The sequence below is a fragment of the Myotis daubentonii genome, chromosome 9, assembly GCF_963259705.1.
Source record: "Myotis daubentonii chromosome 9, mMyoDau2.1, whole genome shotgun sequence".
NCBI classification, from domain to species: Eukaryota; Metazoa; Chordata; class Mammalia; order Chiroptera; family Vespertilionidae; genus Myotis; species Myotis daubentonii.
The window spans coordinates 43,374,904-43,401,072 of NC_081848.1; the positions used below are offsets into that span (position 1 = coordinate 43,374,904).

At 45.3% G+C, this 26,169-nt stretch overlaps 1 protein-coding gene across 2 annotated transcripts in view; it reads right to left on the reverse strand.

Annotated features, from left to right (window-relative positions):
• RNF121 (ring finger protein 121) overlaps positions 1–26,169 on the reverse strand; it is a 75,213-nt gene that overhangs the window by 4,768 nt on the left and 44,276 nt on the right. Inside the window, exons 4-12 of one of the 2 annotated variants that reach the window (XM_059708622.1) lie at positions 21,836–21,990; positions 17,822–17,929; positions 14,505–14,625; positions 6,961–7,094; positions 5,755–5,856; positions 2,156–2,192; positions 1,826–2,015; positions 1,214–1,256; positions 313–374 (exon numbers count right to left, since the gene is read on the reverse strand). In XM_059708622.1, the coding sequence (XP_059564605.1) occupies positions 313–374; positions 1,214–1,256; positions 1,826–2,015; positions 2,156–2,192; positions 5,755–5,856; positions 6,961–7,094; positions 14,505–14,625; positions 17,822–17,929; positions 21,836–21,990 (952 nt within the window). Of the gene's footprint in view, positions 1–312; positions 375–1,213; positions 1,257–1,825; positions 2,016–2,155; positions 2,193–3,045; positions 4,223–5,754; positions 5,857–6,960; positions 7,095–14,504; positions 14,626–17,821; positions 17,930–21,835; positions 21,991–26,169 lie in introns of those variants that run through there. The other variant, XM_059708623.1, reaches the window with a different exon arrangement.

Here is a 26,169-nt window from a genome sequence, read left to right on the forward strand (position 1 = left end):
AGCTGAGGGACCTGCTGCCTGGATAGCTCTGGCCCGGAGATTCCTGGGGTCTGCTTGGGGAATTGCAGGGGCAGAAAGACCCTCAGCTCCTGCCTCCCGGCCCTTTTTGAAAGGAGCACAAGGAGGCTCTGGAATGGAGCCAGAGCCACAGCGTCTGGGCAGAGGCTGAAAAGAGCGCAGTGGAGAGGGGTCACCTGGGAGTAAGGCTTGGGGCAACCCACGGAGACCACTCCCACCCCCGCGTTCTAACCCTGACTCCCGTCCTCCACCCTCCTCCTCCCCCAGCCGCCCATGCACAGCCCCAGGTCCCACCTGGTGTCCAGCTCTGTCTGGTGGTCATGATGTGCCAGGACCTGGTGTTCTTGGCTCTGTGGCTCTATATATGTACAGGATGGCCTCTTCCCTCTTCCTCTTTGGGGGCAGGCCGGGGGGAGGGGGTTAGGGGGGAGGGGAGGCGGTGCGGGGCGGGGGGGGGGGGGGGAGAGGGCGGGGAGGGGAGTGGTGAGTAAGCTGGCCTAGGCCTCAGAACCTGCCTTGCTCCCGTTGCCGCCCGCTTCTGCTCTGCCCCTCTGCCTCCTTCTCCATCCCCTCCCCCTCCTTCTCCGTCCCCTGTCCCCTCCGCCTCCTCTCTCCCCGCTGGCCGCTGGCTCCGGCACCAGCTCCTCCGCCACCTCAGCACGACCTCTGCCCCTGAGAGGCAGCCGCACTGGGGCTCCCTCCCCTCGCGGGCGCGGGGAGCAGGTATGGCGGGCGGGGCGGGAGCTGCCTCCCAGGGACCCGTAGCTCATCGCGCTCATCCTGGAGCAGCTCAAAAGCAGCGGCCTGTTTGACAGCTTCCGCAGGGACTACCTGGCCAACGTGGCCACCAAACCAGCTTACCAAAACCTGAGGCAGAAAAAAAAAGAAGAAGCTGGCCAAAGATCCCAACCGTGCTTCCTGCAGATCCCACAGCCCTGCCTCGATCTGGCTCGCAGGGGACTGCCAGGCACTACTATTCACTCTGTCCTGTCCATCTGTCCCCACCGGCAGCTCCTGGAAGGCAGGCATGTGGCCGAGGGTGGCTCTACAGCACCCAAAGCTGGAGGGTCATCTAGGGACAGTCTTTCCTCGCCCGAGCTCTGTTAACATACTATGTAACATGCTAGTTTCCAGTGCACGCTAACCCCTTCAGTATAGACACAGAAACACATGCAGAGAGGGGCCAGGGACTTACCCAGCCAGAAGGGAGGTAAAGCTCTCCTCACCGCGGAGCTGTTCTGGGAAGGGCAGGATCCAGGGAATCATGCTGGGAAAGCACTGGCCCCTATTTCACTTTCACTTTGATTCTAACAGGGAATCTAAAGCAGGCTGAGGTACTGGAAGCTTCCTGCTATTTCCTAGCACCCTTACTCATCAGCCAGCATCAGACTGGGTACGCACGGTCTTTAATCCACCCACATCTGTAACCTCCAGGGTCACAAAGGGGATGGGACCAATGAAAGTCTCACAGGTCAATCCTTCCATCCCAGCGAAGGGTCAGGACTTTAGTATCCATCTTTGCTCTTCAGAGCCAGATCTTTGCTTCTATGAGCAGGCCTCCTGTTTCCTCCTTCTGTTATGTTGCTATTCAAGGGAACAACTCTTGTAGGCACTGGGGACTCCAACGTGTTAGATCAATTTGGCCATTTCATGTTCAATGGCACCCGAGTCTATCCACATCCAGACCTTTCTCAGGCTCCCCACTCCCCTAAACCAACACCCACCCAGAGTCACGATGAACTCTTCTCACTTCTCTCATCCCAGAGCTACAGGTCTAGGTTCCCCAGGAAGTCTAGATTCCCCATACCTGGCTCCCAAGAAGTCTGAAGAGCCCTACTTTTCAGAATCACCATTCCGGAGCACCACAGCGCGGTTCCACTCTGCTTTTCCCATGTGAGCCCCGCCATGGGAACTGCGCCGAGAGTACTTCCCAGACTTGTCCGCAGGACCTCGCAGAGCCACGCTGAGAACTTGAAACAGGAGCTGGAGCCCTGGTGCTAAAAGGAGGGCATTCCCTGGGAAGAGGGGGAATGGCCCCACACTGGCTCAAGCAGTGCCCCAGTCTAGCTGCTGAGGGGGCAATAGAGCTGGGACTGTGGCAGAGGCAGGACTAGTGGGCAGTGAGTGAGGCACTCACTGTCAGGGTCATGGAGGCAGAACGATCCGGAGGAGGACTGGTGATCCATGTATCAAGTGTGAAGGACAAAACCTGAGTGACTGGGGTTTGTGACTTCTGTGGTCAGGAGGATAGGAGAGCTGGGGACAGAGCCAGGGAGGCCAGGACACAGGATTGGCTTTAGAGGATGTCTGCTGCACTCCCAAGGGGGTGTTACTGGTGTGGAAAACAGACTCATGTTCCTCATTTAGAGGCAGGAGACAAAGCCATGCATTCTGCTCTCCAGAGCTCTACTTGGCATTTTTTAACTCTTGGTCTCTCCCCACGAGCTGCTAGGCTGCAGGACACAGGGAAACTCCTTCCAGCACCCCCAGCAGTTAAGTCAGGAGGCAAGGCTGCCTGGGGCTCCAAGACACAGTCCTTTGGGGCTTGGGGGCGAGGGGAGGGAGAGAATGGAGGTGGGATTCTACTTCAGAGTCACCAAGACTAGAGTTGGGCCACTGGGAGGTCCTAGGGCTCAGGACTGGTGAAATATAAAGAGAGTCTTGGACAGTTGGCTTCAGCTTCTCACATGAGCCTGATGTGGGGATTGGATGATCCCTGGACCCTTCAACCAGCCCCCAGTCCACTCTGAGAATGGCATGAAAGGTGGGGAACTGTGGGAAGCCACAGCCGGGTAAGACAGCCAACGCTGAGAATGGCCCTGAGAAGGGGTGATGGCCGGGAACTGACCTCAAAGTGGTAAGGACACAACCACCCAGTGATGCGCCTGGGCCCCTTCTACCACGGGACAGGAGCCCGGCATGCTGAGCGGGGCCAACCCTCAAACAGGAACAGCAAAAGGCGGCCACGGCAAGGCATCCCCGCGGACCCCAGGGAAGGAGGTGGGAAGAAGAAAAGCAAGATGATGCTCAGCTTTCCAGCCCAGCTCGTGGAGCTTTATTCAGAGTGGAGTGACAAGATCCTTCTTGGTTCTTGCTGCCCTTGGAGGGGTAGGCCCAGATGGGCCGTATTTCCTAGGAGCCCCATGTTTACCCTCCCGCGTCCTCACAACTCCTAGGACCAGGGCTGGGCCTCCCTGGAATCCCTTTTCAGAAGCCATACTCACCTGGGCCTCCCCCGCCTACTACCCACCCCGCCAACTTCCATGAGAGGACCCATGAACAAAGCTGACGCAGGGACATTCTCTGGCTGGGAATCCCCTGCCAGCTTCAAGGGAACAAAGTCTCATGCCTGTCACAATCCCTCTGCCGCATCCACTCAGACGCACGCACACATTCACACAGGCTTTCCGGGAAGGAAGTGATGTGGCTGAATGGCCTGTGGTATATACTGCCACTTCCGGGCACAAGGGGCCCTCCATCATTGCAGCTCCCATGGCCTCCGTTCTGGCTGAGTGCAGGGTTGCTCCGGGCAGGTCACCCAAACAAATCCTCAAGGCATTCTGAGGTCCCAAGGCTTCCCTCACTGGAAAAGTCACAAGATTCCCCTTGCCTCAACCAGCCTATGGCTCCTGGACCGGGGCAGGTGGAAGATACCTCACCACACAGTGCTCCTCTGTGGCTCCACGCTGAGCGTGCCAGGCTTGAGCCCCTTCGAGGGAAGGAGATGGGTGGGCTGAGGCTCTCAGCCAGAGGTGAGGAGGCTCCTTTAAACCAGAAAGGTTGTGGCTCTGCTCCCGCCCTGCTCAAGCAGGAGGATAAGGCCTGCAGGAGTTGGGGCAGTTCCTATGCTCCACAATAAAAAAGGTTTTAAATATATTCATCAAAATAGTTTTCTTTTAAAAAGCCCCCACTGCTGACAGCCCACTGGCTAGCTCGCCATCATGTCCCTCCCCTGCCCGGACACAGCCAGGAGGGTCCTGAGTGGCCCAAGTGCCCCTTTGAGTCTTTCCCACCCAGGAGGTCTTGAAGGGCAGGGAGGAGTGTGCCCTGAGGTCCATGGTGGGTGGATGCTCTTCTGCCTGATTACTCGAGGCCCAGGATGTAGTTGATGCCTTGTACCAGGCCAATGATGACAGGCTGCCAGGCTACCAAATAGCGAAGCCAGTCCAGCAGTTGCCCGTACATGACGTGGGGCCTCTCCCAGCTGCCGGCGTGTTAAAGGAAAGAGGCCATGCTTAGAGCTGCTACGGCTGGTCTAGGGATGGTCATGGAGGGTTTGCTCACATGCTCCCTCCGCGGGACTGCCCACACTTTGAGCAGCTTTCTAGAAAGCCCCACCAGCCTTTCCATGTTGGAGTAAAGGGCTAAAGCCAGGGGGCGGGGGCAGTGCAGAAGATGGGGGTGGAGTGGTGGAACTAAGCTCTCCATGACCGACATGCGGAGAGGGTCATCCATGGAACAACTTCTCTGAGATGGACTGGCAGTGAGAGAACACAGCCTGAGGCCAGTGACACTGGCTGCAGGGAAGCTGGGAGTTAAGTAAGGCAGCCCTGAAGGTTCTTGTAATGTCCAACTGGAAGGCTTTCTAGGTCAAGGAAGAGGTTGAGTCTAGAGAGAGGCAGAAGGGAGCACGAGGCTGGTCACAGAGGATAACCCCTGGCAGAGGCCCCAAGGAATCCCCATCCAGGGGCACTAAGCACCTGACCCTACTGAGGCCAAAAGGCTCTGGAGACAGTTCCCCTCCTTCCCCTTTACAGCTAAACACTGGGCAAGACGCCTGGAAAAGGAGCCTGGGATTCCAGGTCTGGGGAAAGCCCTGGGGGGAGGGAACCTCTCGAAAGGCATCAGAAAGGGCAGCTTGGCCTAGTCTCTGAGAACTAAGGGAAGCTCCAACCATCAGCTTGACCATGGAGTTATTACTTGTTCCTAAACTAGTCCCTGCAAGAATGAAGTAAGGAACCTAAAAGGGCCTGTCTCCTGTCCAGGGAGTGTACTGGGAATGCAGTGGCTCCCACACGGCCCAGCTAGTGTACTGGGACAGAGAAAAGGGCAGCTGAGAGGAGAGGGGAGAAAGCTGGATCTCTGTATCCCAGGGGAGGTGCAGGGGCGGGCAGAGTATGGCTGGCACTTTCCAACGATCAGGCTGTGAGAAGAATGAGGAGGGTGAAGGTACAGGATGAGGAGGGAAGGCTGGCAGGGGAGGAAGTGATAGTTCAGAGGAGCACAAGTCCTGTGTTGATAGCTGATGGGGACAGGGAGTCCCTCAGCCACCCCTGCACCTACAGGCCCTACACAGGCACAGAGCTGGTCTCCAGCCTGCATGTCACAGATAAGGCATCATCATGCATTAATTATGTCACCTAAACAAGTATCCAACATCTAACTGTTTCATCTGTAAAATGAGGATATCACCAGGTCATAAAGTTGCTAGAGAAGACAATGAGATGCATATGAGTAGAACACTGAACACAGTGCCAGGTACACAGTAAGCAAGCAGGAAGCGGCAGCTGCTACAACTACCAACTTAGCCTTAAGGGTTCTAGAACGATGATGAGAAGCTGAGGCATTAGCCCTGTGCCATGTCCCATCCCCAACTTCCTTACACTTGAGGCTAAACAGAATGGTGGACATGTACGGGGGGGTGGGGGGGAGCTCCATGAGGACCCAAATGCAGGGTCACACTGGCCAGTGCTTGCTTCCCACTGCCCACTCCCAAAGAATGCAAAATAAGGATACGGGTTGCTGAACATCCTCTTGAGGTCTACCTTCTCTTTGCAGTAGGGACACGTCTGTTTCTTTCCCACAATGCACCAGCCGCGAATGCAGAACTCGTGGAAACTAAGCACCACTGGTCAAGGGAAATACTGTGGACAGCCTGCGTGGCACCCAGCTCTGTGCTGATCTTCAAGCTGCCCATATACTAGCTCTGGAGAAAGGTTCCAAGCCTGGCCTCCCCTCTTATCTGCTATATAATATTAGGCAAGTCCCTTCTCTCTGACTCTTTGCTCATATATGAAACAAGAATAATAATCTCTACCTTACAGGATTGTTAGGGGCAAAATGGGGATAATATAATACATGGCACAAAATGGGAGCTGAGCAAGGACACGACAAATCTTAAAAAAGTTGCCGAAACCGGTTTGGCTCAGTGGATAGAGCGTTGGCCTGCGGACTGAAAGGTCCCGGGTTCGATTCTGGTCGAGGGCATGTGCCTGGGTTGCGGGCACATCCCCAGTGGGAGATGTGCAGGAGGCAACTGATCGATGTTTCTCTCTCATCGATGTTTCTAACTCTCTATCTCTCTCCCTTTCTCTCTGTAAAAAAATCAATAAAAAAAAAAAAAAAGTTATTCAGGCCCTAATTGGTTTGGCTCAGTGGATAGAGCGTCGGCCTGCGGACTGAAGGGTCCCGGGTTCGATTCCGGTCAAGGGCATGTACCTTGGTTGTGGGCACATCCCCAGTTGGGGGTGTGCAGGAGGCAGCTGATTGATGTTTCCCTCTCATCGATGTTTCTAACTCTCTATCCCTCTTCCTTCCTCTCTGTAAAAAAAAATCAATAAAATATATATATACACATATATATACATATATACATATTTTTTTAAAAAAGAAGAGTTATTCAGGGGGATCTGATTCTGAAACTGAGGACTCCAATTAGAGGATGCTCTTCCTGTGACCCTCCAACCTTGGGGCACCTAGTGCAGCTGCAGGCTCCTTCCTGATCTGCCAGGCTATGAACACCATTTACATAAGAGTGGCTCCCATTTGTGGGAAAGACCGAGCAAGGATGCGTTTTCTACTCCTGGGTGTCAGCTCCTCTAACACTGAACATCACCCAAATGTCTACCCTCTTGTGACTCTCCTACACTCAAAGGCCGGGCAGCATGCCCCCTTCCCCCCTGCCTGCAGTGTGCATGAGACCCAGGAGCTCCAGATGGATACACATGATTGCAAGACAGCCTGTACGTGTTCTCGATGATGCCCTCTTCACTGACATCCACAAAGATCTGCTGCCCACACACGGCACACATGCTGTCCGAGAGGTGTTTGGTAGGCATGCCTGACTCGCTGTAGAACTGGGAGAGAAGAGCACAAGGAAAAGACAGGAAATATGTGAGAATCAACCAAAGTGGGAAGCTACCACAGAGGCCTTAGGTCTTCTAGAGAGAAGGCAAAGTGGCAGGGGAGGTCAAAGAGCTAGAAAACATTTCTATACAGTAAACCAACCTCATCCTTGTTGGGTGAATGAGGAGAAAGGGACAGACCAGAGATGGGTCAGGAAGTCAAACCTAACAGGACCTGAACACCAGGCTGGGTTAACATCAGGGACAAGGGGAATGTGAGGGAGAAGGACTCAGGGTGGTGACCAGGAGCTATGTCGGGTAGGCCATGCTGTGGCCAGACTATGATGCTAGCAGACATGGACAACATCTCTAAGATTCAAAAGAGCAATATCCAGAGCGTGGTGGTGATAAGGGTGTTCTCAGACACTTGTGGCTGCAGCAAAGGAGGTGCAATCCTTTTGGACAGCATTTGGCATAATATCTCATACTGTCACACACTTCAGCCATTAATTTCACTTCAAGGAATTTAAGGAAATAAAAACAAATGTCAAAAGCTTCATGCAACCCTGGCCAGTGTGGCTCAGTTGGCTGAGCATTATCCCATGCACTGAGTGGTTCAATTCCTGGTCAGAGCACATGCCCGGGTTGTGAGCTTGACAGTCAATGTTTCTCTCTCCCTCTCCCTTCCTTTCTCTTTAAAAGTGAATAAAAACATTTAAAAAAAAGCTTCACCATATAGATATTCATTTAGACATTATTTGTAATTAAAGAAGCGAAGAGTTTCATAATTCCTCTAAAAGTTAAACAAGAATCACCACATGGCCGAAACCGGTTTGGCTCAGTGGATAGAGCATCGGCCTGCGGACTGAAGGTCCCAGGTTCGATTCCGGTCAAGGGCATGTACCTGGGTTGCGGGCATATCCCCAGTAGGAGATGTGCAGGAGGCAGCTGATCGATGTTTCTCTCTCATCGATGTTTCTAACTCTCTATCTCTCTCCCTTCCTCTCTGTAAAAAATCAATAAAATATATTAAAAAAAAAAAAAAGAATCACCACATGACACAGAAAGTCCACTCCCAAAAATGAAAACGGACTAAACACATGCTTGTGTGCTAATGCTCATCACAGCACTACTCACAATAGTCAGAGGTGGAAACAATCCCTGTGTCCATCAATAAACAGGTGTACAAACAAATGTGATATATCCACCCAATAAAATATTGTTCAGTCATTAAAATAATGAAGTTCTGACACATGCTACAACACACATGAACCTTGAAAACATTATGCAAGGTGAAATAAGCCGACACAAAAGAACAAATATTATATGACTCCATATATAAAATATCTAGAATAGATAAAAATAGATAAAAAAGATCACTCTGTCTTCTGTGTGAAAAATGAATTGGAGATGAGGCAAAAAGGCTTTAGAAAGACCAGCTAAGAGACAATTATAATTCTCTAAAAGCAATGGATCATGGAGGCTATACTAAGGTGATGGCTTGGGCTAATTTGATGGCAGTAAAAACTGAGAGAAGTATAGACAGACTGATGATGTCTAATAGACCATTGAATAATAACATTCTAGTGTTCAGAAAACAGTTTTGGATTAGAAATCTGGAATCCCTGGACAAAGAAAAGTGAACTATCCAGGTTAAGAGTAGAAAAGATGACTTAGATTTGAACTTAGAGGAACAATAACATTTAAGAGAAAGAAAAATTAGCAGAGGAAACAGAAAATACCAGTGACAAAAAGAAAACCAGGACTGGGTAATGTTGTGAACTCTGCAAAATGCTTTACATTAACCTGTTCCTTACAATTCTGTAAGACTGGTAGTATTACTACAGCTAAGAAAACAAGACCAGAGAGGTAAAGTAACTTGCTCAAGAGTGCACAGCTAGCCCTGGCTGGGTAGCTCAATAGATTAGAGCATCATCCTATGCACCAAAAAGGTTGTGGGTTTGAAACCTGGTCAGGGTGCATACAGGAGGGAACTGATCAATGTTTCTCTTTCTCTCTCCTTCGCTCCCTTACTCTCTGTCTAAAGACAGTAACAACATAGAGACATATGTAATACTTTCAACAATAAAGATTAAAAGAATAAATTTTAAAAAGAGAGAGATTATAGCGAATTAAAAGTGGATTAGAACTTGAAACTAGGTCTGACTCTAACCCCCTAGCTCTTTCCACTACTTTAAACCAGATGAATGGCTAGTCCTGTCCTGATGCTATCTGGGCTACTGATGATCCAAGAGGTAACTCTGGGGCACAAGAACTTGCTTAGAAGATAAAAAGTGTGAGGTTAAAAAAAAAAAAAGTGTGAGATAGAGCCTTGGCCAGTGTGGCTCAGTTGGTTGGAGCATCGTCCTGTACACCAAAAGGTTGCAAGTTCCATTCCCGGTCAGGGACATATCCAGGTTGCAGGTTCCAGCCCCAGTCCAAGCAAAAACAGGAGGCAACCAATCGATGTTTCCTCTCCTCTCCCCTCCCTTCCCCTCCCCTCTCCTTCCCTCTCTTCTCTAAAAGTCAATAAACATATCTTCAGCTGAGGACTAAAAGAAATCCACAAAAAACAAAAAAGTGTGAGATATACCCACTGTAGCATGAATAGTGTGTGTTACTGCCCTGCCTGGAAGAAGCCCCAGAAAAAAAGCTTATTTCACAATCAAGGAAACCATACTGACTGGCTGTCACAAGTTTATGATCTCACAGTGACCAGATGGGGAAAAACAAACATCCAAGGTTCCCTAGACTCATCATAAGAAGATAATTACTTAAGTTCATATTACAAGTTTCTCCACGTGAAGACAAACCAAAGAGCTACTCTACACTAAACAGAACAGTGAAAAGGAATTGAGAATGCTTGCTAATATACTTACAAAGCCTCCTGGCTTCATTTCTAAGAACCCCGAGACGAATAAACCACACATCTCTTTAGGTCAAACCACCCTCAAAGGGGAACCACGCGATGACTAAAACGAGTTCCTGACATGGTAAGCAGAACAGCTCCAACATCAACTATGACTTTCTGGGGTATCCACGACCACAAAATGTACAAAGGACTGAAAAATGATCAGGACTGAACATATGGCCTATCCATACAGTGGAATATTATTCAGACTTAAAAAGGAAGAAAATTCTGATACATGCTACAACATGGGTGAACCTTGAAGACATCATGCTAAGTGAAATAAGTAAATCACAAAAGTCAAATATTGCACGAGTCCACTTATATGAGGTACCTGCAGTGGTCAAATTCAGAGACAGAAAATAGAATGGTGGTTGCCTGAGGCTGAGGGAGGGGAAATTGCAGAGTTACTATTTAATGGGTATAGAGCTTCAGTTTTACAAGTGAAGAGTTTTATGGATGTATAGTAGTGATGGTTGCAGAACAATGTAAATGTACTTAATGTAACTGAACTATACACTTCAAAATGATTAAGATAGTAAATTTTGCTATATGTGTTTTTTCAGTCCTCACTAGAGAATATGTTTTTATTGATTTTTAAAGAGAGGAAGAGGGAGAGAAAGAGAAATATCGATCAGGAATTGAACCTGCAACCCTTTGGTGTATAGGACGATGCTCCAACCAACTGAGCCACCGGCCAGGGCAATGTTATGTGTATTTTACCACAATTTAAAAAAACAAAACAAAAACAAGGGCTGCTACTGAAATGGGTGGTAGTGGTGTTAGTAAAGACTGTACTTGGGTCATACTTGATACATTATAGATGATTGACAAATAACTGCTGCTTGAATAAATGAATGAATGAGTTGTCCAATGAATGTATGGAAGGCAGCAATTTCTTGGCTTCTTCAAATTGCCTGCACAAAAGCATTGATCAGATTTTGTTTTTAAGGTCAGGGTTATTCTTGAAATTGAGGTTTCCGTGGCTCAGAGACCCAGAGCACAAGGCCCACTTGACCAAAGACGGGCAGAAACAAGAGAGTCCTGGAATTCTCAGGGTTGGAAAGAACTGTAAAGGCAGTGCAATATATCCCTTTAATCTATGCTGAAATCCCTTCTCCCACACCCTTGCCTGGTCTCATCTGCTGGCATCCCAAGCTCTAGAAGAAGGCCTGTCACTAAGTCTCGGCAATATTTGCTATGGGAAATAACGAATGAACTCCTGGAGACTCACCTAGTACTACCACAAGCCATTCTAGTCTTCCTATGACCCACTCTGCTGCAAGATGGGAACATGGGGAAACAGCAAACTGTCCATAGTTAGGGTCAGCAAGGTCACATTCTGTTGGACAGGTGCTGGATAGAGTGGCTCCTCTGAAAGGGATAGCCATTCTCAATGTCAATTACCTAGGAAAGAAGTAAGTCCTCACATAAGATACCAGGATTCAGAAGGCTGGCCTGAGGAATAGAGGAAGGGGTGGCATATTTTTGTCAGGAACAAAGGCTCTAGGTCCAGACATTTGGAAAATAGTTGTCTAGATGTGGTGGGTGCCAAAATGCCACTAGCTACACAGACGTAGGCTGAGAGTTGGTGAAGGCAGGGTCTGGAAACCTGGAAAGCAGGCAACCTGGTAAATCAGATTAACCTCAGCCAAGTACCCTTGGCTTATTTTCCTGCTCTCATCCTCAACCTTTTAATAAACCCCAATGTGACTGCTTGATCCTTCTGTTCTTATGCTGAGATACAGAGTTTATACAAGGGCCAGGCTATTAAATGAGCATATGGGGTAGTAAGATCCCATAAAGGGAGGGAGAATATGAGGGGCCAAGAGCTGGTATTTGAGGCACCCTCCACCCTAACAAGAGATTCTCCTGCCAGGTCTTTTGGTAAAGCTGGAATTTATTATCTTTTAAGGATTATCAGCTGTAATCATTGGAATTCTTCCCAATAATTCTTCCCAAGAACATGGAAAGAGGCCAATGTAATGATCCCATCTCCTCTAGAGGAGAAGCCATCTTGTGGATCAGTTCTGAGCTCAGTCCCATTTGGACAGAAGAGGGATTTTGTAGATTGGTTATCAGCGACCACCTGAGGGAATTAAGGCCCTGCTTAAATTGGCAGCTGATAATAACCTTGAAATAAAGTTGGCAACAAGCAGGGAAAATCAGAGAATTGGTCTTGTAAAAACAGAATCAGAAGAAAAAGAAATCACTAGAGGGTAAAGGATAGGATACTGGCAAGAGGGACTGTGAAAAGCTGGCTATGCTATAAAAGCAGTCTAAGAGAAAAGCTGTTGTTCAAAGTGCAGTTAGTAATTAGATAATCTAGGGTCCAGAAATCTCTTCTGGGAAGTGAAATGGGTAAAGGAAGAGCTGAAGCATACACAAATGTGTACGAGACCGCAAAATGCAGTTAAAACATAAGACAGTTGTTCAAAAAGTATCTAATAAGCTGTCCACAAAGTGACCCAATATACTTTGTTTTCAATTTGATCCATTACAGGAAAAATAAATAGCCCATGACACTGAGAAACAAAGTTCTAGATCTGAAACTACTATACTTGATTAAAAGTATCCAAGTATCCAAGGTCGCCGAAACTGGTTTGGCTCAGTGGATAGAGCGTCGGCCTGCGGACTGAAGGGTCCCAGGTTCGATTCCGGTCAAGGGCATGTGCCTGGGTTGCGGGCACATCCCCAGTGGGAGATGTGCAGGAGGCAGCTGATCGATGTTTCTCTCTCATCGATGTTTCTCTCTATCTCTCTCCCTTCCTCTCTGTGAAAAATCAATAAAATATATATTTTTTTAAAAAGTATCCAAGGTGATGGTTGAGTATTATTTAACCTAAATTGGCCTGTGACACAAATGAGATTGAAGAAGCATGACATACAAGTTTACACAGCAAATAGTCTCCCACCTGCAAACTGCCTCAAATCCTTCCGGAGTTCCCGAAGCACCTCACATGTAGTCAGTGCAAATCCTTTCCTGTTCTTATCACTTGGTCTCCATAGATATCTGCTGCCTAACAGCTAGGACTGGTATTTGGATGCTCCCAGAGAACCTATTTCCCTAATGTTCTCCCAGGGTTTCACCCCAAGCTGTCAAGAACATCTGAATGCCCATTGGTTCCCCTCCATCAGAGAGAGCCACATGTATTTCAGCACAGAAATGGAGAGAGGTCCATTAAATTTTGAAATATTCTTCCTTGCGGTGGCGTATAATGGGATGACACTGAGATGGGGAACACTTTTGTGTTGTTTACATAATTCAGAGAATGTAAATAGCAAAACAAATACATATTTCCATTATGAAGGAAAAAAAGGGATATTGATGTAGGTTTCTCAGATTGGCTATTTTACCCATATTTTAAGCTTGAAGAATTTCTCCATGGTCTCCATCTCACCCTCTTAGTGCATTTCCTATCTCACTAAAGTGTACACCATTCAAGGAGTTGCTTGAGTTAGAAATCTCAGCTTTGACACCTACTTTTCCTTCATATTTTTTCCTTCAGGCTCCAGAACTAATCTATATCCAAGTCCCATCAAACTTAACTACAAAATACTTCAAAATAGTGCTCTTCTCTCCCTTTCTACCATCTCTACGCTAATCCAAGCTACCTTCATCTTTCCCAGAGTAGTGCATTTGTCTCTTAAATAGTCTTAAGTGGTCCACTCTAACCTGTAGACCCCTCTCCAATCTGTTCTCTACCCAGCAGCCAGTACAATCTTTTCAAAATGCAAATCTGATGTCATTTTCTATTGTAGCCTTCCAGTCTTTTTAGTATAAAAAAACACAATCTTTCCTTCGTCCTATAAGGCTTTTTCTAGTCTAGCCTCTGACTATGTCTCCAGTTATTTCACTACATTCTCAGCCCTACAACCATATTAGCCTCAGTTCTTCAAAATGCCCACCTTTTCTCCCACCACAGGACTCTCATACTCACAATTTTCTCTACCTCGTTTCACTTCACTTCATCTAGTTAATGCCTATACATTGTGTGAGTCAGCTCAGTAGTCACTTCTTCAGAGAAGTGCTTTGAGACCCACGACTAGGTCAAGTGCTACTACTACATTTATTCATTGCATCATGAACCTTTCCTCCATAATATTTATTAAATTTACAATTTTATATTTATTTTTGTGTTTATTACCCTTAATACCTTTCTGTCACTAGAGAATAAAATCCAATTAGGTAAGGACCATATCTGCTTCTGTGTGTACACCTTTGCAATCCCAGCACACACAGTGTTCAGGCACATAGGCATTACATAAATAATTGTTGGATGAATGCTAACTTCCTTCAGGGTAAAGTGGTCCTTTCCTATAATGGTCCTAAAGTTAAAAATTTCAGGGTACTTCTGAGATCTGACTTTCCAAATTTTAAGGAAGAAATCTCCATACATACCACCCACATCTTGAAGGATTTTATCTGGCTCCTCTCTTCGGTCAAACAAGTGATGCTATCCTGAACTCTCTGGAGGTGGCAGGAGGCAGTATTAAGAGCCAGGTGAACTCACCCCTATGGTAGACGCCATGTAGTCTGCACACATTTCTGCAAAGTCCCGCTCAAGAACACCATAGTAGAGGCCATAGAAGAGGAGAGAAATGCCAAAGTCCATGGCATCTTCTGGTTTGATCCTGTAAAGAAGTAGCATGGCCTGCCCTGAGACACGACTGCTTTGTATTCTACTCTGGGACACAGAAGGAGGTTCCTAAAAGTGGGAGGTTCAAGGGCTAGAGCAAGTGTTGGCAAACTAAGACCAAATCTAGCCTGCTGTATTTATATTGTCTGTGGGCACCATTGAACAGGCTAGCATTGTGAGCGTCAAAGATGAAGCCAGGGTATCCCCTTCTGCCCCACTTCCCCACTCTGTTCCCAGTGCCTGCCTCCTCCAACTGGCAACCATGCACTGCAGCTGCCACGGGCCTGCTCTGGTTGGCACCTACATATTGGGGACTCCACTTCATACCCCCTTTTCAGGCTACCGCTTCTGAGAATGTCTTGCCTGATGGCAAGGAGACACAAATATTCCCATCATCCGAGACAGCCCATGGGTGAGGGAAGGAGTTTTCTCTCATTATAGAAGTACCTATATTATATCCTAGATTTTGACTTTGATATCACAAAGCCTAAAATATTTAGCCCTTTACAGAAAAGTTTGGCAACCACAGTTTTTAGAAAAAAAGTTAGTCAGTTACAGACACGCTACCATAAAATGTTAAGCTGCACCTATACATATTCTGTATGTCATCAAGTTAAACTTTGGTCCACATCTATTTACCAAGAAGAACAAAGTTTTTTAATTGAATATATTGGGGTGACACTGGTTAATAAAATTATATAGGTTTTAGGTAGAAAGACAAAGTTCTTGCCTGTAATATCAAGAGATTTGTTTTAATAAGTCCAAGGACCAATAATTTGTTACCTTGAGTCTATAAATATTTAGTGTAGAAAAGTACCTTTGTTAAAATATTTATACCCTGCTTGGTGTGGCTCAGTTGATTGGAGCGTCATCCTGTGCACCAAAAGGTTGCAGGTTCAATTCCCAGTCAGGGCACATACCAGGTTGCAGGTTTGATCCCCGTGCAGGAGGCAACTGATCGATGTTCCCCTCTCAAATTGGTCTCTCTCCCTCTCCCACTTCCTCTCTCTTTAAATTTAAAAAAAAAAAAAAAAATGTACCAGGAGCTGTATGTGTCACTTAAAGCTGTAAATGATATTTATCTTAAAAAGATGAATTTGCTCATTAATCTTGTAATATTTAACCTATTAACTAGAAATCATGGTTTTTCACCAACTGACCTATCAGTAGCATAAAAATGGTCAAGATTCCCAATTCTGTTTTCTTCCTTGTAGAGTTTATGAGAATAAAAAGAAACTAATTATAGAACAAATGGCTTTAAAATATAAGGCAGAATCTTGATTTTAATTATTTTAGGCCACACAGGTAAAAACGTATCTGGAAAAATCTTGCTTTTCTTTGATGAGATGTGTTAGACTCTATACTGATGAGTTCCTTTGTGGAGCCAGTTTATTTCTCCAGCCTGTTCTACCCCAAGTAAGAATTCCATGGCTGCCCTCTCATATATAGTGTACTAGGTTTGGGGAAGAGGCCAGTGGTCATGAATTTAAATTTGAATCCTAAATCCGTTTAGCTTCAGGAAACTGTCACAGGCTTAGGATCATCCCTCGTGATCCACAAACCTCATCCCATCAGCCAGGAAACCACATTCCCACCCTCTTCTGCTCTACTCACTGTACCCACCAGTCCCAAAGCCCAGAATTTCTTGGCTTCTACCTCAATTTGGGGTGGGTAGACATGTATGCTGAAACAGACATTTTGGAAAGCTTATGACAATAGAAAGTAATAGCCAGACTCCTACTCCTAGCAATGTAACCTTAGGAAGCACCAGAGCAATGTTATCTGTGACAACACTAAACAGAAAAGCAACCTAAGTGCCCAACAATGGAGCAGGAGTTAAATGTCCACAGGTTAACTTTCTAGAACTGTTTCCTTAGAAATCTGATAAAGTGGATTGTCAGCTGTGCTCCAAAGCAACAATGCTTATACATTAAACATGGCCTGTGATCAGTACACTGCATCTGGACTGGGAGATTCTTGAAACTGAATGTGTTCCTTGGCGAGGGGGGACTTCTGGGACAGGTGTCTCACTTTCTCACATCTCAGCCCTGGGACTACTATGAGAACTTCTGTAGACACTGCCCTGCAATTTCCTGTCTTGTATCCTTCTAGGTCAGTGGTCGGTAAACTGCGGCTCGCGAGTCACATGTGGCTCTTTGGCCCCTTGAGTGTGGCTCTTCCACAAAATACCCCGTGCGGGCGCGCACGTACAGCGCGATTGAAACTTCATGGCCCATGCGCAGAAGTCGGTTTTCGGCCTGGGGCGAGTCTATTTTGAAGAAGTGGCATTAGAAGAAGTGGGGGTACGTTTGCTGAGGTCGACCTCTCAGATTGAGGAGGTTTTTAGCAAAGGCCAGCTTAGGAGTACCCTAATTAAATTAATAACAATGTACCTACCTATATAGTTTAAGTTTAAAAAATTTGGCTCGCAAAAGAAATTTCAATCATTGTACTGTTGATATTTGGCTCTGTTGACTAATGAGTTTGCCGACCACTGTTCTAGGTGGATCTGTTGCCAGGTGTGGTCAACTGTCTCCCATGAGTTCAAATGTCTAGTCGAGGGTCAGCAAATTTTTTCTGTAAAGGGTCAGATAGTAAATATTTTAGTTTTGTGGCCCATATAGTCTCTGCCACAATTATTAAAATCTGCTGTTTTACTGCAAGAGCAGCTATAGACAACGTGTAAACAAATGTGTGTGGCTGTGTTCCAGTAAAATATTTTCCTTATTTTATAAAAACAGGAAGTAGGCCAATTGGCCCACAGGACATAGTTTGCCAACTCCTAGTCTTCTTGAACATAAGATCATCAGGCAGAGTGGATGCTGCAATAAATATATGGACAAGGAACATAGTTCCATTAGGGAGATAAAGTAACAGGAAACTGGCTATAATTCTTCTTCTTATTATTTTATACTTTTCCACTAAAATATAAATTCTTAGAAAATATAACCAATGATTTGAAACTCTAACTCTGTATTATCCAACATTCCTTTATCTTTGTCAGCACAATAGTAGAGGGCCCACCCTCGTATCCCCCCATGTCTCAAGTTTCCTTCCCTGGGTTACCATGCCCCCCCCCCCCCGCCCCCCCCTGTTAATAACCAGGACTTGCCCCAGGAAGAAAGATAAAGCCCATCAGCATCTCCACCCCCAACACCAAAAAAAAAAAAAAAAAGGCAAAGGATACTCACTTGAATAATAAATTAAGACCGAAAAGGGTAAACATGACAGCCATGTAGCCAACGATGCCAGTGGCATAGCTAATTTTATAGATCAGCAGGAACCACTTATAAACCAACCTGGAGAAAGGAGAGAGAAAGAGATTAAAAATGACGGCAGAGTAAGTGGATGCTCCACGGACACACTCCCAGGAGCAAACTGAAATTATAACTAAAATACAGAAAAACTTCCTGAATAATAAATGGAAAACTCACTAGAGCGAAACCTGATACCCGAGGACTGAAAGTGCTGGCCGGGTGCCCACAGACAGTGGGTGCCCACAGACAGCGACCGATGTTCCGGAGAGATATCTCAGCTGTGTGTGTGTGTGGGGGGGGGGGGGGGGTACCACTGAGAACTCTGGGAACTAATCCCCAAGCTGGGCCCCCCTGCAGAGAGCACCAGAACAGAGAAGAGTACCCATATAACATCTGGCTGGGAAAAGCAGCAGGGTTGCTGGCTGCCAGGGAGTAATGGCTGAAAATTCAGACACTCTCTTAAAGGGCCACCACACAAAATTACCTGTGGAGCCACCCACCTTGTGCTCTGGCAGAGGGAGGGCAGTGTGGACTGGAGCTGTGTGAGCAGAAGCCAGAACTGGGGACTCAGGGGTTAGAGCTAGAAGGCAGACACCCCTGGTTTCCTGTGCTGAGTCATTCCCTCATGTAGTGGACAACATCTTTCCCAAACAGACATTTGCTATATACAGGTGGCCTTGCCTGGGGGAAGGCAGTTGACCCATCCTATTGGAAAATACCTTGCCCTGAGGCCACTGAAGATATTAAAAATAACAATTAGCCTCTGGGCAAAAGCAATTGCCCTACTCTTTTGAAAAAAACTCTCCCACACCTGAGGACAATTGCCTGGGGGCAATTGAAGCCGAATCCTATCAGTCTGTAGGCAGAGGCAGTCTCTGGAGGCTTTGAGTCTTTGCTGGATATAATTAGTCAGAAAGAGCATTTGACACTGTCCTGCACCAGAAGACTGAGAGGCATAGCAGATCTACCTAACAGATAGTCACAAACCCAAACAGGCAACCAAAATAAAGAGACAAAGAAACAACCCCAAATGCCCCAAATGAAAGGACAAGAGAATTCTCCAGAAGAAGAGATAAATGAAGTAGGGATGAGAAAGGAGAGAAAATTAATACAGCTGACATAGAAACTCTATCTAGAGACCTCTGGACCACCAGATCTCTTATTCTCACATCAATGGGGACACCAGGCTCTTTGCTTAGGACTTACTGAGAAACTTTAGTTACTATACAAAGCTGTAACACCTTAACTGCAGTAACACTTCCACATATCAAGGAGCCAGTACTTTGTATCTTCCTGGTCTCAGACAAAAGAATAAAAGAGAGCATTAAAAGGTTTCAGCCTCAAATAAAGAAAGAGCACACACATCTCAAATTCAGATTAGTTGGATCAGAAGTGAAAACTAGAAACTACAACTATGCTCAGAAAGGAACAAGAGAAGGCTAGTTATTCTTGTCAAGAAAGAGAATTCAAGGGAAGATGAAGAAGAGGTAGAATTAGCTACTTTTATACCTTGGCATGGTTAATCTGAATACTGCTTTGCTTCTTTCTATCCACAGACCAATAATGAAATGAATGATGTCTAATGACTCTGCTTCTGAAAATCTTTCTTTCTGGAATAAAAGGGATGCTTAGGGAGGCACTCAAAGAATAACTCTGAATTAGATGTATGTGTGTGGTGGTGGTGGTGGTGGGATGGAGCGGTGCTTCCTAGGAACCAATGAAAAACAGCATGGAATCTGGTTGGTTGACTCCAGCTAGGTTCAGATAGAAAAGATGGTACCAGAATGTACCAGAGCCTTTTAAACACTAATATTAGTAGTCACTATTCTATCTGTAATGAGAGCTTATGAGCAATTTAGTAATTTGCTTGAATAACTAGCACAAGCCTATTTAGCTCCAGAGAGCCAACTAGGTTACTGCGAACCATGCTGGGGCCCAAGAAGAAAGCTCAAGGGTGATAGCTTCTCCGGCAAAGGAAAGGCCCCAAACAAACACCTTACGATGCCCTCCTCAAAGACCACACACAGGTCCATTATCCAGGGTTTGCACTGATCATGAGACACAACGGAAAGATGTAGAATTTTAGTTGGAATCTGGATTTAATGAGGTTTATTAGCTGGGTAACCTGAGGTAAGTCAAACAACATCTCTGAGACAATTTCACTACTGTCACAAATGGCAAAATTCATTCTTTTTAATGGCCAAGCAATTTTCACTGGTTTATACAGAGCCTGTTTCCTGATATATGTAGTACCAGCACATAGCTCAATAAATGCTGTGTGAATATATGTGGATGTTTATGAAAGTGCTTTGAAATTATAAAGCACTATCAAATATAAAAAACCTCCCATGTTACGGACTATTTTCAGTAATTTTAAATAGAAGTTTATACTATTTGTTACTTGGTGATTTAATATGTTTTATTACACTTTTTCTTTATATCGCCCTACTTGAGGTAGCAATTATTACCACACTTTTAGGGATAAAGAATTCAGTGCTCAGAAAGGTGAAGTCAAAGAAGTCATATAATTAACAAGTGGCAGAGCTGGGGTTTCCAATATGCATCCATCTGGCTACTGAGCCTGTATCTTCTATGAAATGGCCCTTAACATAAAGTAAACTACCACAGCCAAAGAGGGGCTCTGGATCACCAACTTCACCATGAAGATAAATTTTACTTTGTATAACCAGACTCAGACGGCCAAAGAAAGGCTTGCAGGACAGTGGAACATATGAGGCATGGGAAAAAGAGCAACTTGCAACTTGGAAGACTCTGGATCAGGTGGTCGCAGCTTTGAGGCTGGCCAGTTCCTCTGTTAGACTCTCTTGGACCTGTACACATGTCTCTCACGGCACTTACCAACTACACTGACACAGCTGCTTTCTCATCCATCTCCTCACTTAAACCAAGCACTCCAGGAGGGCAGGGACCATGTCTTATCCAGTTGTGTATCCCCAGCACTCAACACAGGGTCTGACACACAGCATGTGCTTGCTGAATGAATGAATGAATGAATGAATCTTTTTTCCTGTTAAGTACAGATATTAAATGACCTCACAAGCTGGTTGGAGGATCAAATAAGAAATGCATTTGGATAAAATACAAAAAAATATACAGGCAGGAGGTGCTTTGTAACCTCAAAGGAAGTATTTGTTGGAAGATTGCAAATTTGCTGAGATTCATTCATTCAACAAAAATTCATAGAGTAGGCTACTATGTGCCACGCCTTGTGGTAGGGCCTGGATAGACAGTAACAGACAGAATGGAAGTGGTTCTTTTTTTTTTTTTTTAATATATTTTATTGATTTTTCACAGAGAGGAAGGGAGAGGGATAGAGTTAGAAACATCGATGAGAGAGATCAGCTGCCTCCTACACACCTCCTACTGGGGACGTGCCCGCAACCAAGGCACATGCCCTTGACCAGAATCGAACCTGGGACCCTTCAGTCCGCAGGCCGACGCTCCATCCACTGAGCCAAACCGGTCAGGGCTGGATGTGGTTCTTATCTCATAGATATAGTTTAGTGGGGAGATAGACTCTCAATATAATATTTAGTTATAAATTGTGATAAGCTCTATGAAGGAAAACTGCAGGGCACTATGAAAAAATACAACAGAAAAATCTAACTTAGAGTTCAGAGAAGGGTTCACAGAAGAAAATAACATTTTAAATGATACTACAATCATCACCAGGATTTGCTTACTCTCTTGTTTGCTTTTAATGTAAACAGACTTTGAAATAAACTATAAGGTAAGCTATAGGTAAATATTTGGTTTTAAATCTGTGAATGGGAGGCGGGTCTCCCAATCAGCTTGTTTTGGTGGAGCTCAGTGCTAAGTAAACATGGCAGATAAAAATTGCAAAGTTTTCCATCTAAACCCACCCCCCTCCCATGCATCCCAAGCCATTAGCTTCAGGAAATCTCAAGTCTCCACCTAAATTCTCACCTTGGGGTTGTCTGCACTAGTGGCTTTCGGGTGGCTCGGAAGGTGACAAAGGCTGTGACAGCAGAGAAGAAGATCCAGATCACTAGGAACCTCCACCAGTGCAGCTTCACTGTGAAATAGAGGGGAACAACCCACATCTGAAAGAGGGTCACCATCTGAAACACAAACACAAGCACTTCAGCTCCAGCCAGCTCCCTCTGCAGCCCTCCCCACAAGTCCAGAGTGCATCTCAGGTGTTCCACTTCAGCCTGATTCTCTCCTACATTTCCAGTTGTGGATGAAGGCACCTCTTAGGGACCCAAGTTGGAAACCTGGGGCCATGCTGGACACTTCCCTTTCATCCCTCACTCAGCCGTTTATTGTATATATTCTCTCCTTTCCATTTGAAGCTTTGCTGTCCCTTGGCTGGCGGACTATGACGACTTTCTTGTTAAGCTTCCCTGCCTTCAGTGTCTCCCCTTCCCACCTATCCTCCCAGGAGCTCTGGAAAGGAATCTCTAACATACAGTCTTGAGCATGTCATTCCCCTGCTTAAAAACCTTCTAATGGTCTCCCACATATAGGATAAGATCCAACTCCTTAGACAGGCAATCAAATCACCCAAATATGGCCCCAAACTACTATTCCAAGGGTCACCTTCTACCACTCCCCATGCTTTTTAGTCAGGCTGTCCCCCTCAGGCTAAAACATCTTTTCTGCCTAGTAGCATCACTTCCGAGACACATGAAGCCTTTAGTCTCTTTTCTAGGAAGAACATATCTTGAGTTTCTAATGCTCCAAAGCATTTTCTTTTCTACCATCATTACAATGCTAGAGTACAAGACTGCATTCAAATTCATTCTCTATCTGAATGCAAGCTCCTTGAGAACAGTCATTAGGCCGTATTCATCTGCTTCCTGTTCTAGAAAACTGTCTGGCACGTGAGAGATCCTCAATAAACTTAGATAAATAAGAGGAAAGCAGCCTGCCGGTGTGGCTCAGTGGCTGAGTGTCAACCTATGAATCAGGAGGTCACAGTTCGATCCAGTCAGGGGACATGCCCAGGTTACAGGCTTGATCTCCAGTAGGGGACATGCAGGAGGCAGCCGATCAATGATTCTCTCTCATCATTGATGTTTCTATCTCTCCCTTGTTCTCTGAAATATATTTTTTTCAAAAGAGGAAAGCAAGACTAGAACCCAAGAGGGAGGTACATTTCTGTTTCAAAGCGTATCTGTTTCCCTTTCCCTCCTTCACATATCTACCTCAGACTTAGCTGAAGAGTTCCAAATGTATAACACAACTTTGCTCCCCAATGCCTCCTAACTCTCTCCCAATCACTCAGCTTTCACTACATGTCACTTGTCTCAGGTGAAAAAAAAAAAAAGAAAAAGAAAAAGAAAAAGGATAATTAGCACTTAATGAAGGCTTTCTTCCTGGATTCTATTCTGGCTTCAACAAAGACATAATCAGGAGTAAGTCTAGACATCAGTGTGAAAGGAGTGAAAAATCTTGTTGTGTTTTGTAACTTTAAGGCTTGAAACTTTAAGAGTGCAAAGCTATTCAACTCATATCATGAAAGAAAGAAAGGGAGGAAAGGGGGAAGGGAAAGGGAGAAGAAACGGAAGGGGAAGGGGGAAAGGGAAGAATTAATTTAGGGACAGGAATAGGCTCTTTGAAACAAGATGGCCCAGTAGACGTGGATTCTAAGTTCTGTTATGCCTCCAACTCATCGGGTCATCCTATGGAGGGCCTTCCTCCTTGAAGGAAGAGTTTGACTTGATTTTCCAAACCATTTCAAGTTCTAACATGTGAAGGCTCTATTAAGCAGCCTTGTATTAAGCCTTGTATTAAGCAGACTTGCTGGCATAGTAAAACCAAGTGTCCTTATGACTTTGACTAAACTTAGCTTTTAGTTTTAAGTCCTAGCTCTAGAAATCATAATCCTCTCTATATATATACCCCTCGGAGACCTAGCCTTTCCCTAGACAATCAGCAACTCTTGAGGCAGAAGATAGTAGCCAGAACTAACCAATGCTCACACTCACACTGACCTCTGGCAGGCTAAAGATAACATCTTAACCTAAAGTATGTTTCAGTTCCTGAGCCATAAGGTGGAATGACCCTGGCTACTTTCCCAGGAGACCAAACAGAGGGAAGCAGGAAAAGACCTTTCCACTGTCTTCAAAATCTGAAGAGATGATTTATTACCCTTACCTCACCTCTAACCAGTCAGCTCTCAGCACAACCCCTAAACCCTGGTGTCTTGTGATTTTGCCCTTATATAATCTATAACTTAAATGCCATTGAGTTCAGGCTTTTGAGCATTAGCTTTCCGTTCTCCTGGGTGGTGCCATTCATAAAATAAAACACCCAATATTTCTCCACTGCAATTCTCGGTATTTAGTGTTTAGCTCCAGTGGACAAACTGTTCTGTAATAAAAAATGTTTCATTGATTCACCCATCAAATATTTACTTTGCATTTACTGCGAAGAGGAATGCAGAAATAAACATGACCGCTAGTCCCTGTCCTCAAGGAGCTAACAGACTAGCAGCAGGAGAAAAACATAAATCAAACCCAATTTTAAAGATTCTATTAATCCTTAGACCCTTTCTGAAGTCCAAGTAGAAATCATTAAAGAACACATAAACAATTTCAAATGATACATTGAAATGACCAGAGATTTTAGATATGAATTTAAAGAGCTCTAGATATGAATCCTAATACAGCTGTTTACTGTGTTATCTTAGGCAAGTCACTAACCCTGATAAGCCTCAGTTTTCTGAACTGTAAAATGGGGTTAACATATCTATTCTCATAAGGTTGTATAGGTCAAGGAAGTTAATGCATGAAAAGCTCTTTGAACAGTTCCTAACAAGGTAAGCATTCAATATAAGTAATGTAATAAATATGATGTAAATATTCAACATATCAGCTCTTACATTTAAATAAGAGTAATATATATACTAAGCACAGTACATAACTCATAAAAAGCAGTCAGTAAATGAGAACTCTTATTATGGTTTCACATGATCAAAACTGCATAAAGTCACATATATAAGGGAACAAAGACTGAAATGAGGTAACATAAATAATCAACATATTAAAAACAGTGGGGTGCCCAGCCAATATGGCTCAGTCGTTGAGCACAGACCCAGGAACCAAGAGGTTACCAGTTCAATTCCCAGTCAGGGCACATGCCCAGGTTGTGGGCTCGATCCCCAGTAGGGGTCATACAGGAGGCAGCTGGTCAATGATGTTCCTCTTTCATCGATGTTTCTATCTCTCCATCCCTCTCTTTCCTCTCTCTCTCTAAAAATCAATTTAAAAATATTTTTTAAAAATGGTGGGGTTAGGCCCTGGTTGGGTAGCTCAGTTGGTTAGAGTGTTGTCCCAATATGCCAAAGTTGCAGGTTCAATCTCTAGTCAGAGCACATACAAGAGTTAATCAATGAATGCATAAATAAGTGGAACAACAAATTGATGTTTCTCTTTCCCTCTCTCAAATCAATTTAAAAAGTGGTAGGGTTATAGAATCTACACTAAAAGAGAAAGAGAAAGATGCAAATTGACCATAACTTCACGATGCCCATCAGCCAATCAGGAGTATGCAAATTAACCCAACAAAGATGGGTTAATTTGCATACACAGGTGCTGAGTGGGTGGGACGATTGCACTGTCTCCATGGCAACGATGCAGGCATTCCGCACTGCCCCAGTAGCTCTGGGCCTCTGGGCAGCATGGGAAGGCAGAAAGGTGGCTCCAGCCCTGAATGAAGGCAGAAAGGTGGCTCCAGGCTGGAGCGAAGGCGGAAGGGGGTGCTGGCAGCCAGGGGAAGGAAGGCCCATTCTTGAACGAACCTTCATGCATCAGACCTCTAGTTTCATTATAATGTTTAATTTGTCCTTTCCAAGAAAAAAATAAATGACCTAAAAACACAAACCAAGGATCTGAGGCCACTTTCAGGTATTAAGGCACTCCCCATTGGGAAGGCTTGAAAGCTAGATTCTGTTCAGGGTCTAGAAAGCAGCTGCTGGGGTGAGAGCTCAGTGCCTGAAAAAAGAGGCAGGGCAGAGGGGCTGAGTGAACACAAGTCTACCATGTGAAAATGGAGAGTGACAACTTTGCCTGGTTAATTTATTTGTTTCTACTGTAGTATGTATTGGCATTTTGCTTAATAAATTGAAGCCTCTTCATTAAAGAAGGCATCTTTAATGGCTAGCTTGGCAATAAGTGGCTGAAAGTCACTACGTAAGATTCTCAAAATAATGGCAGAGACTCTGGTGCCATCTGGTGGCAACACTTCATGCAGACACATTTGGTTCAATAGTTTCCTTAAGTTCTTGTGCCTGA